Below are 13,904 nucleotides of genomic sequence, written 5' to 3'. Positions count from 1 at the left end.
GAGTTGTATGTTCTAGGCCAACAGTAAAAAAAAAAAAAAAAAAAAGCCCTATTATCAGCTTTGCCATGCAACAATCACACCAGTGAATCCAGAATATCAGTCGCTTTTGGTACTGAAATGTAAATATAAGTTGAAATAGAAATTTCCTGTGTATAAAACGTATTTACCCTGTCTTGTTTCCAAGCCCTCTAATATGCAGGTATTTATATATCTGGGTCTTTGGGAAACTGCATATTTTGCATGCATGTTAGAATTATACCTCTCCTGGAGAACATTGTTGTAGCTCTCATTGAAAGCATTGCTTCTGAACCTATTGGGATATGGAGTTCTCCAAGAAGTTGATGACACTCAGGGACCCTGGTCTGCCATGTTGCACTGTGGGAACTGCTATGTATAGTTACAACATCTCTAGGGAGTCTGGGGTCCAGTTCTAGTTAACCAGGCCTGCATTTGAGCTTTCTCTGTGCTCCGGTCCTTGGTCAGCCAGTACATGGGTCACGGAGAGGTCTGCAACACAAAACTTGATGACTGATCATTCCCAGCAACCGTATGTGGCATATATCTTAACCACCTCTCCCAAGTCCACCTGCTGGCAGAACTCCAATAACTGATCCTTGCTGCTGTCACTTGTAGGAGCATAAGAACTGTGGAGAGATGAGCGAAATAGAAGCCAAGGTCAAGTATGTGAAACTCGCCCGATCCCTCCGGACGTACGGTGTGTCCTTTTTCCTGGTGAAGGTAAGTGGGCAGGGTGCAGAGGGGGTTTGCATCTACCACCTCCGCTATTAAAGTATCTGCTATCAAGCTGGGTTTGTTGTCCTTAGACCCCTAGTATTTGCGGATGAAGTGGTGACCAGTTTAGCCATGGGACAGACATGAAGTGTGTGAGCTCTAAGGCTGGTGAGGGAGCCTGGCCGCCCACAGGCCTCCGGGCACTTGTGTCTTGCCTTGGCACACTGTTGATGGTACAACGTCACCGAAGGAGCACGTTTATGTCTGCTTGTGAACACTCTTCTCTGGAAGTGTTTGACTTAAGATTACCAAGAATGCCCTGGACTATGTGCGGGCTGTTGATCACTGCATACCAAATTGATGTGGTGAATGCAGCACTTACTTTGTATAATTGACCTGAGCTGGGCGATTTTTTGTGGCCGTCAGATCTCTTTTCATGGGAATTGTTTGCCTTCCTACTAGAAGGAAAACGGTGGGTCTTTGAAATTCAAGACTAAGGCCCTTGATGGGTGTGTTCCTAGGTGAACTGGAAAGTACTCTCATTAGCTTCTTTCCCCCTTTGTCCATCCTGACCTCACATACTCTATTTTAGTCATCTCACGAATAGGTTTCATTGATTTCCACTTGTTTTGCTGCGATTCTTGGCTTCCTGCCTTTTGCCCTTGGCCCTGGAGAAAACTCCACCCTGTGGTGGGGTTTCTCATATTGCTTTACACAGAGGGGAGTATTACCCACTGAGCTGCAGCTGCTTTCAGGGACAGAAGTCCCAAGGCCAGAGTCAGGGTGATTTAAGGAGGTTGCTCCCCACAGCTCAAGAGAACTGGAGAAGAAGAAAGTTATACTGTCCTCTAGGATGTTTGGGGATAGAGATGCTTTTCTTGACTCAACTCCCCACTGGAGGAAGCTGCCTCATTTGGGCTGAGAAGAAACAAAGATGTTACACTGAAAAGAAAGTGATCTGCTTCATGCTGAGGAGTTCCTTAAACTGAACAGCTCTCGGTTTTACACCCAAAAATGCCAGAGCCTTTGCAAATGATGAATGCATAGGTGAATCACTATGTTTTTCAGAAAAACAATTTAGAAGCTGAATTTTTTATATTTAGTGTGAGTTTGTAACTATCCATGAAGTTTTGAATGGGGCTGATACCTTGTCAGTAAAAATGACTCCATCCCACAAGACAGCAACAGGAACATAGAGTAAACAGTTACATGCCAAGGATATCTTACTCAAACCTGTCAGCAGCCCCCTGGAAGAACTACTGTAACTTTCTTTTTACAAATGAGAAAAAGAGGCCCCAAAAGGTCAAATGAGTTAGCTGGGGCCCAAGGCTAATACCTGAAGGAGGCAGGACTTGAATCGAGGTATCTCTGATTTCAAAGACCTTATTCCCTGCCTTTGCACTCTGCTGCTTGGCTGAGGTGAGCCCGTTGGGACTGTAGTCACCTGCTCTCATCACCCTAGCTCTTACATCATCACTATGAACAGATGGCAAGGTCTTCTTGTTATAGAAGAAAAAGCTGCTTTTCATGGATGATTCTGAAGAACAGTAGATGACAGCTGAGTCCCAGTACCTAAGAGGTTAAACAGGTTCTCAGCATGTCTGATGCTTTGGCGTCGGTTTCCATGTTCTTGAGTTTTTCTGTAGTCCTTTATGTGTAAAATTCACCTCTTGTGTTCGTATCGTTTTCCATTAATACCATCACGCTTGATACAGTCAGTTCCAGTGATGTGCATGTAGCTCAGGAAATTTAGGAAAATACATAGCACACAGCAAACTACACATAATAATTAGGAAGGGCACTTGAGCAGCAGTTCCAGAAAAAATAAAATGTTCCCCAAGGATAATTTAGGGCCTGAGAAAAATACGCTTATGGTAGTAGAATAATTAGAGACTGAGCACAGATCTTGTTATTGCAAGGTCTTGCAGATTTACACAAAGAAAAACTTCTTTTACAAAAGCTTTTAAGGCAAAATAAGAAAATAACGGAAATTGCCTTCCTCTCTCTCTCTCTTCTCCTTTTCTTCTTCCTTTCTTGTCTTTGTTATTTTTTTTTTTAAATTAACATCCCTTTGAAGAAAGGCCAGGATCAATTTTCATATGCATGTTAGGTATTCAAATTTTGGTTTTCTTTAGTTTTAATTTTGTGACTTTATCAAAGTGAGCAACCTGCCCACTTTAATTTTTTGCCCAGTGGTCCTGTTTGTACACATTTTAAAATGTTTTCATAATATTTCTTTTTACAAATGTTTATTTATTTTGAGAAAGTGAGCAAGCCTGAGCAAGGTAGGAACAGAGAGAGAGAGAAAGATAGGGAATCCCAAGTAGGCTCCACACTCTGTCAGCCCAGAGCTGGATGCAGGGCTTGATCTCACACACTGTGAGATCATGACGTGAGCCAAAACCAAGAGTCAGATGCTTACCCAGCTGAGTCGCACAGGTGCCCCTAAAATTGATCCTAATAAATAGTTTCATGACCTCAGTTTGCCCTATTTTAAAATTAGTACAGCTGAGGAGTAATTTCATATTATGAATTATGAACCTTAATCAGATCAATAGGTCAAATCAGATGGCCTCATATACAGTGAAATAGCTACAAAAGAAATACAGAAAACAGTCCCATTTACAATAGCATCAGAAACAATAAATTACTTAGGAATAAATTTAGTCAAGAAAGTCGATATATACACTGAAAACTTCAAGGCACTGGTAAAAGAAATTTGAAAATGACACAAATAAATGGAAAGATGTCCCAGGTTCATGGATTAGAACAGTTATTATTATTTTTTTAAACATTTATTTACTATTGAGAGACAGAGACAGAGCACGAGCATGGGAGGGACAGAGAGAGGGAGACACAAAATCCAAAGCAGCCTCCAGGCTCTGAGCTGTCAGCACTGAGCCTGAAGCAGGGCTCAAACTCACAAACCAAGAGATCATGACCTGAGCCAAAGTCAGATGCTTAACCGCCTAAGCCACCCAGGCGCCCCTAGAACAGTTAATATTATTAAACCAACTATTCACTTAGCATAATTTCAGCCTACAGGTTTGTGTACATGTTATAACAATATACACAGTGATTTTAACTTTTAGAGTTATTTTTAAAATCAGTAAGTTGGTCAAGTAAACGTACAAACGTATGTCAATGTAATGAATTCATATGTGCGTGTGTATAGATAAGCACAATCATTTAAGACATAGGATGAAAAGAGGTCCCACATAGAATAGCGCATGCGTGCATGCACACACGCGCACACATTGTATGGCTAAGGGATGGTAAGTTTTTTAAAAGTATAAATAACATAACAGATTTCTTTAGAACCCCAACCTAAACATGCTATTAATTATGAAAGAGTTGCATTGGCATAATTTAGGAAGTTAAAAATGAGTGAACAGCTTCTCAATCCTTATTTATATAGGCTATTAGAAATGTAAATAAGTCAATGAAATTACAACTTATGAAACATCTTAATATTGATAGTGAACACAATCATAACCTTAAGATTAATCATAGATATTCTCAGAGTGGCTAGATATGTTTACAGGTGCTTCTATGATGTTTTCGTCCATATCCGTAAACATATTGTCCTAATATTCAGAGCATTATATTTTGTTGTTATAAAAGAAAGTGCCTGGGTGTTGGGAGTCAGGAAGATTGGCCTGAAATCCAGGGAAGCAGCATACATCTATGTGGGAAACAGCAGAAACTCGTATGACTTTGAGAGCCCTCCATAAGCCCCCTCAGCCTCAGTTTCTTTCATCTGAAAACTTGTGTTCATGGCTTGTAGAGTGCAGCGCCTGGAAAGTAAGGATATTTGATAAATTTTAGATTATCCCAGCCCCTTAACTCTGTCCACATCTTCCTTATCCCTGGCTCCTGAATCTTTCAACTTCTAACGGGCTTTTAGCATCCATGATGTAGAACAAGAGTTGAAGTTTTCCAGTAAAGGGCCAAATAGTTCATCTTAGGCTTTGCAGGCCATACTATTCATCTGTGCCCAAGTGGCCTGAAAGCTGCCATAGACAATACCTAAGTGAATGAACTTGGTTAGATGCCTGTAAAGCTTTACTTATGGGCTCTGAAATTTGAATTTCGTATAATTTTTACATGTCATATAGTATTGTTCCTCTTGTGATTTTTTTTCAACTGCTTAAAAATGGAAAATTCACTCTTAACTCTTAGGTCATAAAAAAGCAGGCAAAAAGCGGGTGTTAGCACTGGCTGAGTTTGCTGACTCTGATGTAGAGAATGTCCATAAGCCACATAATGAGTCCATAGGGAACAGCTTTATGTGGCAGTATTCTCAGTGGCTAAGAACATATGCTTTGAAAAGAAAGACCTAGATTTGGATTCTGGTTTTGCCACTTAGTTTTACCTTAGGTAAGTTACTTTACCTTCCAACTCTACGCCTGTTCGCTTACCTGTAAAATTGTGACATTTTATGAAGTTTAAATGAGATAATATATAAAAAAAATGAGATTTCCATGAATGGAAGCTATAAATGTCTACAGGCTTCCTCTTTCATTGGCTCCTTTTGCATTTTATCTTGATCTGCTAATCAAAACCCCATGAGCAAGGATAAGGCATTTCCCATGAACTGCAAAGGATCTTGTTTTATTCCAAGAAATTACTGTGGAAACCTGTCTCATTTATAAATTTGTCTTGAATTTTCCCTGTGGCCACAACCAGAGCCTTGAGGTGAGATACCTGGGGACTGACCCTCTTCTCCCCTTAACTGTAAAAACATCACAGAGGGGCATTCGGAGCCTCTCAGGATCATGAATTAAGTCGAGATAGATTGCCAGCTGCTAGAGAAAAATGGCCAGTGAACAGGATCTTTAACACTGTTTTGCTTTTGAACAGCCATCTCTTTCTTCTTTGCCCCTAAAAGAAATATGTGTGCTAATAACAGAGCAGAGCATATAAGCCAGCACTTTGGAACCAAGCCAAGGTAGAATTTTCGTGAGCACAGTTGGATCACAGGTTTAGGCCACATCCAAATCAGGGGCCTAGAGCCAATGCATGCCAAAAGCTTAACCCTCTTGGATCCCCTCACACATTTCTGAATCTCCCATGTAAAGCACAGGTGATGTGAGAATCAGCCAATCACCACACCAGTGGGAAGAGTCAGAAGAAGAGCAGGCTTGACCACAACCAGCCGCTAGGGCTGAGGCCACAGTCATGGTTGAGATGCGCCAGAAAGAGGAGAGGTGGGGCTTGTTAATGAATCCTGCCCCTTCTTGGTAGAATGCGGACTTTCTCCTGCCTCTAAGTTATGCAAGCCCAAGACATCCTCAAAACAAAATCAACCTAATGAGGACCACCTGGAGAGAAGTTTCTACAGAAGTGCAGCTACAGTCCCTGTGTGTGTCTGTGCATGAGAGACCGGTCTTTACTGGGGCCTGCCCGGCCTGTTTGCTTCTGGAGATGAAAGGATGCTGGTCTGTGTAGCCGAAGGTTGGAAAGGCCAGGTGTAGGGTGGGCTGAGATTGGGAGACACAGGGAGGAAGAAGGCGCCTCTCCTAACCTGGAGGCTCTACTGCTGTGGGTCTAAGGCAGGACTTCATGGAAGAACCAACGTGAGTAGCTCTGAGCTGAGTGCTTCTTGATTTTAACTTTCTCCAGCTGCTGTGCATTTTGTGGGCAGGCCCTGAAGCAATTTTATCCTTGACAGTGGTCTCTGGTGCTGGGTTTCAGCATTTTCTGAGTTTCTTCTATCCCCTTCCCCCTAATCATGATCTTCTGACGGAATGCCCACTCTACGTTGTTTGCTTGTTCACTGTGATTTCCTCTCCTGTCCAGAGTGAGCTCCTCAAGGGTCAGCATAATCTGTCACAATTCTGTATTCCCTCACCCCAGAGCCCGTTGAGGGGAGGTGCAGATGGAAAAGGCTGAAAGCAACAGCTGCAAACCATATTTTATTTCATCTCCTCTTCCTGGTCCCAGCAGCTGGGCTCGTGCCAACCCTATGTGACTCACTGCCTAGAACTTCTTCACCTAAATCTCACTGTGGCTCCTGAAGCCAGATTAGACTAGCTGGCATCACCCACCCTGCATGGATTTCACCCCTTTGGGAACCAGCCTCTCCTTACAAAGAATCTGACTCTTCTCAGGGTTTATTTTTTAAGTACCGAGGGCTTCTTCCCCTGCCTTATTCCCTTTCTCAGACACCCACACAGATTCCCAATCTTATTCTCTCCTCCTCCTGGGAGGAAGCTGGAGCTGTGCATTGACCTTCACTGTCAGATGGCTTATGAACTACCAGTGGGGGCTGCGGCCGGGAGGGGTGGGGGGGGTGAATTTTTGTCTTTTCTCTGATTTCACCAGAACACAGTACACTGTTGTAGACAGACCACTTTGGAAGTGAGAGACAGTTTTGAGCTACTGAAATTTGTGTTCAAATCATGGCTTTACTGCTCACTATTTGCTTTGGACAAGTGGCTGGTCTCTTCATTTGCAAAATGAGGGTGATGATCCCAACGTTTGAGGGTTGCCCTGAAAATTAATGGATAATATTAACTACCTAGCACATGTCTATTATTTTAAAATTGCCTATCCCTTTGTATGCATACAGAATTGGTGTGTGCTAATTTTTAAGTGTATTCCTCTGAGAATAACGATTTAGGCGTTGCTAGGTTTCAGCAAATATTTGGGAAGTTGTTTTTTTTTTTTTCCCTGATAACAATAGAAATAAATGTGAAATTATTTCTTAAGGGAAGTTTTAAGTGAATTGATTTTAAATGAAATTTGAAGACTAAGGAAAAAAGCACAAGAAAATTAATACAAATCATTTGAGATGATCATCGTGACCATTTTATCATGTAATGAAATTTTTATTTTTAAATTTTTTTGAATTTTATTTTAAAAATTTGTTTTTAAAATTTTATTTTATTTAAGATTATGCTATACAAACGGTTTTTACTTTATACTCTACTACAAATTTATTGCCATGAATCCAATTGTTTCCCGATCATATTTTTTAAAACAATTTTACGTTTATTTCTTAGAGTGTGCAAGTGGGGGAGAGGGGCAAAGGGGGGCGGAGAGGGAGAGAAAGAGAGAGAATCCAGGCTCCAGACTCAATATGGAGCCCAACTTAAGACTCAATCCCACGACCCTGGGATCATGACCTGAGCCAAAATCAAGCGTCAGACATTCGACCAACTGAGCCTCCCAGGAACCCCTCCAATCATAGGATTGTTAATGGTTGTAGAATACTTGGCTACTTGACTATATATACTCTGATTTACTTAAGAAATCCCCTGTTGTTGAAATTTTTAGTTGTTGCTAGTTTTTCACTGTGATAAACTGTAGCTATGCTTGGTATTTCCTGTTTCAGGAAAAGATGAAAGGCAAGAACAAGCTTGTGCCTCGCTTGCTGGGCATCACTAAGGACTCGGTGATGCGCGTGGATGAGAAGACCAAGGAAGTGCTACAGGAGTGGCCGCTCACCACCGTCAAGCGCTGGGCAGCCTCACCCAAGAGCTTCACGCTGGTACAGACCGGCAACAGGGAGGACTAACATGGCCTTGGGTGGTTCTGTGGGGCAGGAGAGGGGATGCAAGCCCCTTGAGTTTCTCAGGGAGCAGTGTGGAGAGAGACAGAGGTGGAAATTCAGAGACAGCAGGGACTGGTCCAGTCTTCTAGGTTCCTGATGCTGTGTCTAAGCATGCCCTAAAAGGAAACTTTCTAATGCTCAGAGGCTGATCCAAGGTTCCCTCTTTATCTAGTTGTTTTGGAAGTTCCTAAGCATTGTGACATCTCACTGAGGTGTGTTTTCCCAACCTGCCTAGAAACAGCATGCTGTATAGTGGCAATGGCATAGACTTTGGGGTAGTATTCAAAAGCAGCTGGTCATTTCCCAGTTCTGTACCCTCGCCCGAGTCGCCTGTCCACTCTGAGACTTAATGTCATTAGCTTTAACATGGGGATCATAATACGTGTTTGACAGAGTTGCTAAGATCAAACAAGATGATGATGATAACATTCTTAGTGTGAAATATGTGGAAAGTAGGGAGAATGTAGTCGTCCCAGGCCTTGAGACCTTAATAGTTGTTAGCAGAGTATAGTTGTGTTGTTACCTTAACTATTGCTACGTTGACATGTGAGAATTGATAGGGCTGTTATTTTGTAGGGCTAGTTGAGTAATAAGAGATATCAGTGTAGAAATTTCTCCATCTCCTTAGCGCTCCTGAAGTGTACTATCCTCCAGCTCTAGTGAAATATCAGCTTGAAATATCAGCTTGTATCTAGGTAAGATCTCCCAATAGGCCATCAAAAAAAAAAAAGGTATAAGGAAGGGGTTTTACAGGGAGTCTTTAGTTATCTAGTTTGATCAGTGGTTCATAGACTCTTGCCACTTGGAAGGAATCATCAGAAAATATACCTTCTTCTATCCTGTAGTCAGTAACAGCTGTCGGTACATGGCCTTTACAAGGGGGTATTCCTACTTAGAGAACTGTATGCTTGTCTTATGGGACAGGAAGTTGTGAATAACTTGTAAAACAGAAAAATCAAGAAACCTATATAAACATGTTATTTATAAGAAACTGCTGAAAGGGTTCAAGGTAGTTGCCTGTGGGAATGGGAGGGGTGGAGAGTAAAGATGGGAATGGCTAGGGCAGGGGCCCGCTGTGTTTTATTATATACCTTTTAGAGCTATTGGTCCTTTAGAACTAGGTCCAATTCCCACTTTGTTGAAAACAAAAAGTTACTTTGAAGATAAATAGTGATGAGTTGCAGTAACTACCTCAAGCACGAGAGAGAAAGAATATCATCAATGCCGTTTATTAAAGTTGAATTAAAGTTTGTCACATGTGATATTTCTTTCCACTCCGAGCCTTAATTTAACTTCCAAATGTTGGAGATTCTCCTGTTGTCTTCCTGTTAATGATTTTTAGTTTGATTCTGTTTTGGTTGAAGGACATACTTTGTATAATGTCAAGTCTTAGAATTTTAAGATTTGTTTTCCATCCCAGGATATGGTCCTTCTAGGAGATGTTCCCTGAGTACTTGACAGGAGTGTTCTGTAAATGTCAGTTAAACCTTGTTAGTTGATGGTGTTGTTCCAGTCTTCGGCATCCCAATAAGAATTACAGATTTTTCTATTTCTTTTTTCATCTTTATCACTTTTTACTTCATGTGTTTTGAAGCTCTCTTGGTGCCTGCACATTTAAGATCCCTCTGTCATGTTCATGGAGAGATTGTTTTATCATTATATTCTTCTGTTCCTAATACATTTTTTGCTCTGAAGTCTGCTTTGTCTTGATAGAGCCATTCATGCTTTTTAAAATTAATGTTTGCACGATATATCATTTCATCCTTTTACTTTCAACCTACCTATATTGTACTTGAGATAAGTTTTTTGTAGAGTGCATAAAGTTGGATTGTGCTTTCTTTTAATCCACTTTGTCAATCTATTTTAACTGGCCTATTTAAACCATTTTTATTTCAGTCTAGTTATTGATATGTTAGGGCTTAACGCTACCATTTTATAGTACTTTTCTCTTTATGCTCCCTCTGCTTATCTTTCCTCTGTTTTCCTTCTTTTAGGTTACATAAACATTTTTTAGAGCTCCATTTTTATTTCTTAATAATGTTTCAAGCCTATATCTTTGCTTAGTGTTCTTAGTGCTCTAGATATTACCATATACATAAGAAAATCAAAGCCTACAGGTGTGGATACTTACACTTTAAGAAAAGTCTAGAAACTTTACTTCTATTTTGGTCTCTTTACACTCTTCACTTTTTGACTATAACTCTTCAAAGAAATACTTCTGTATCCATTGAACACCACGTGAGATGGTATTAGACCTTCGCTTCACCCATAGAATACAATTAAAGAAAACTCATGAGGTGAAGGAGAGGTTACTACATTTACTTCTATTTTTATCTATCCCACTGTTGTTTTCTTTTGAAACTTCCCAGCCTTCTTCTGTTACCAGTTTCTTTGTTTGAAGAACTTCCTTTAGCCATTTTTTAAAGATAGGTAGATTTACTCACAACAGATTGTCTTACTTTTCCTTCATCTGAGAATGTCCTTATTTCCCTTTGATTCATAAAGGATAATTTTGACAGGTATAGTATTTAATATTGACAGTTCTTTTAGCCCTTGAAAAACGTGCTGCTGCTTTTTGGCCTCCTTGCTTTCAGAGTAGAAGTGGTCATTCAAGTTGGTGTTCATTAGTAGATAATGTGTCCCTTCCTTAAGTTGTTGGTATGGATTTATTAGGAGTTATTCTATTTGGATTGTGATCAGCTTCTTGAGTTTGTAGCTGTATCTCTTTAATTTGGGAAATTTTTCAGCCATTATTTCTTTTAATACTTTTTTTTGTCCCACATTCTCTCACTGTGGGATTCTGATGATATGAGTGTTAAATCTTTTGTTACTGCCCTCCCAGATCCCTGAAGGTCCGGTTTGTAAGTTGTTTGTTTGTTTGTTTGTTTGTTGGCTTTTGTTTAGTCTCTATTCTTTTTACTGTTCAAACTGACTAAATTTTATTAATCTTTTTGTCAAGTTTACTGACTATATGCTCTGTCATCTCCACAGTGTTTACCTTATCACGTGAGTTTTTCTGTTTTGGTTATTACATTTTTTCACTTTCATAATTTTTTTTTAACGTTTATTTATTTTTGAGACAGAGAGAGACAGAGCATGAACAGGGGAGGGGCAGAGAGAGAGGGAGACACAGAATCTGAAACAGCCTCCAGGCTCTGAGCTGTCAGCACAGAGCCCGACGCAGGGCTCGAACTCACGGACCATGTGATCATGACCTGAGCCAAAGTCGGACACTTAACCAACCAAGCCACCCAGGCGCCCCTCACTTTCATAATTTTTATATGGTTCTTTTCACTTGTTTCTTTCTTGAAACCTCCTTTTTGTATCAGGAGAATTTTGTAATTGATCGTCAAAACATTTTTTTAGGACGGTTGCTTTAAAATCTTCATCAGATAATTCTAATATCTGATTCAGCTCAGTATTGGCATCCATTGATGATCTTTTCTTACTCATATCATAGTTGCTTTGGTTCTTGATATGAGTAGTGATTTTTTTAATTATAGCTGGACATGTTGGTTATTAGACTCTTCATCTTCATTTTTGTTGTATCTGACAATCACCTTGTTTAGATTTAGTGTGTAGTGTTGTGGCCTCCTTTTGTGGGCTTTGCTTACAATGACAGCTTATTTTCTGAGCCCTGTTAGTGCTATTCTGGATTGCTTTGTTGTGACGCTACTGGGGTTCCTGCTCAAACCCTGATGGTGCTGTTTGGGAAAGTACTTCCTTGGAGCACCCGCTGTTGCTGTGTGGCCTTTGTTGGGGTAGGCAGAAGCCACAGGCCTGTCTCTGTGTCTCCCAGTGGGTGGAGGGCAGGAAGACAGAAGGCCTCACTGTGACCACTGCTGCAAAAGGACCAGACCACCTGCCTGTCTGGGTCGTGGAGCAGGGACTGGGATGCTGGGCTTCTCCTGCTCAGCAGCTGCCGAACACCAGCCCAGGTTTTGAAGCTGGGTTGAGACTGTCAGATAGATCTCTTTTGGGCTTTTCCTCTCCTGGTCCTTTGGCGGGAAAGAACAGATTTTTGAAATCCTGCCTGTTGGAGGTTCTGGGTTTCAGGCACCCATCCTTGAGGCTAACAGATTATAAAAGAAAACCCAAGAACTCCCAGACAGTGGTTTCTCAAGTACTGTGGTTTCTAGCCAGTCTACCTTTCCAGCTTTCAGATCCCTTTTACTACTTGTTGAACAAATTTTAGGGTGTTCATTTGTGTTTAGAAGCAAAGAGAAAGGGAAAGCAAGTCTATGTCATCTTGCTCCCAGACTGGACCTGTTCACCTTTAAAACTGCGGAAATATAACACAGTTCTATTTCTTCTAATGCTGTCTTTTCAGGATTTTGGGGAGTATCAAGAAAGCTACTATTCAGTACAAACCACTGAGGGAGAGCAAATATCCCAGCTGATTGCAGGCTACATCGACATCATCCTCAAAAAGGTATTTCATACTGATGCACGTTGGAAAAGCTGCTGTTTTAGAACACTGAATGATGTTGCTCCCTGGATGGGAAGAGTGGAACCTAATTTGAATTACTTGATTCCAGAATTTAATATTAATGTTCAGATCACTTGAGTGTGTAGTCCTTCGTCTCAAGATCCTACGAGAACTTGCATTTTAGCTGCAGTTCATATTTGTGTTATTGCCAGGTAGTGAACAGTAGTGCCTCACTTAGCTGTTGAATGAGACTAGCTAACCCCTCAGCAGCTTCCTCTCTAGGTAGTTAGGTTATGCTTTCTAGCCTCTTTAGAAACCCAGGTTGAGGGGCGCCTGGGTGGCTCAGTCGGTTGAGTGGCCGACTTCGGCTCAGGTCATGGTCTCACAGTTTGTGAGTTTGAGCCCCGCGTCGGGCTCTGTGCTGACAGCTCGGAGCCTGGAGCCTGCTTCCGATTCTGGGTCTCCCTCTCTCTCTGCCTCTCCCCCTCTCATGCTCTGTCTCTCTCTGTCTCAGAAATAAATAAACATAAAAAAAAAAAATTAAAAAAAAAAAAAGAAACCCAGGTTGAGGGTCTGAAAATGTTCTTGGTATTTTTCCTGAAAAAAATTTTTTACCAATTTTAACGGGGTTATATGCCATAGTGGTATGCTATGATTGACCATGACTTCAAGATACAGCCCACTGAGATAACCAAGTTCTACCAGAACATCAGTATATCTACTAGAACATCTCTATATTACGTTAAATAATGTATTTCGTATCGCTTTTGTTTTTGTTGACCTATCCCTTCGTCCAATAAAGGAATTTTGGGTAAACCTCAATATTGTTGCTTGTGTGTAGCTCCTTCTAAAAGGCATCTTCAGAGGTTCTGGTGTCAAAACCTGCTGACTTTGTGGGTTCTTGTTCTTGTTTTTGGTCTCGTTCTACCTCAGAAACAAAGCAAAGATAGATTTGGATTAGAGGGGGATGAGGAGTCGACTATGCTGGAAGAGTCTGTTTCCCCGAAGAAGTAAGTATTATTAAGAATGCTGGAGAACCCCCTTCTCCCTAAATGGGCAGGTTTCTTCGTGCCACCTCGGGGCTCAGTTACCCTGAAGTCCGAAACATGGCGGAGATGACAGTGGATGATATAGAGGAGTCTTCTGGAAGTGTGGTCCCCAGACCATCATTTTCAGTGTTGAGTA

At 41.1% G+C, this 13,904-nt stretch overlaps 1 protein-coding gene across 1 annotated transcript in view; it reads left to right on the top strand.

Moving 5' to 3' along the window:
* Nucleotides 1-13,904, top strand: part of TLN2 (talin 2) — a 438,961-nt gene that overhangs the window by 264,760 nt on the left and 160,297 nt on the right. Inside the window, exons 11-14 of the mRNA XM_019441905.2 lie at nucleotides 634-738; nucleotides 8,072-8,227; nucleotides 12,621-12,722; nucleotides 13,653-13,729. Of these exons, the coding sequence (XP_019297450.1) occupies nucleotides 634-738; nucleotides 8,072-8,227; nucleotides 12,621-12,722; nucleotides 13,653-13,729 (440 nt within the window). The remainder of the gene's footprint in view (nucleotides 1-633; nucleotides 739-8,071; nucleotides 8,228-12,620; nucleotides 12,723-13,652; nucleotides 13,730-13,904) is intronic.

The sequence above is a fragment of the Panthera pardus genome, unplaced genomic scaffold (assembly GCF_024362965.1).
Source record: "Panthera pardus isolate Hobbes unplaced genomic scaffold, ASM2436296v1 HiC_scaffold_24, whole genome shotgun sequence".
Lineage (NCBI taxonomy): Eukaryota > Metazoa > Chordata > Mammalia > Carnivora > Felidae > Panthera > Panthera pardus.
This window is presented reverse-complemented; position numbering and strand designations above follow the sequence as displayed.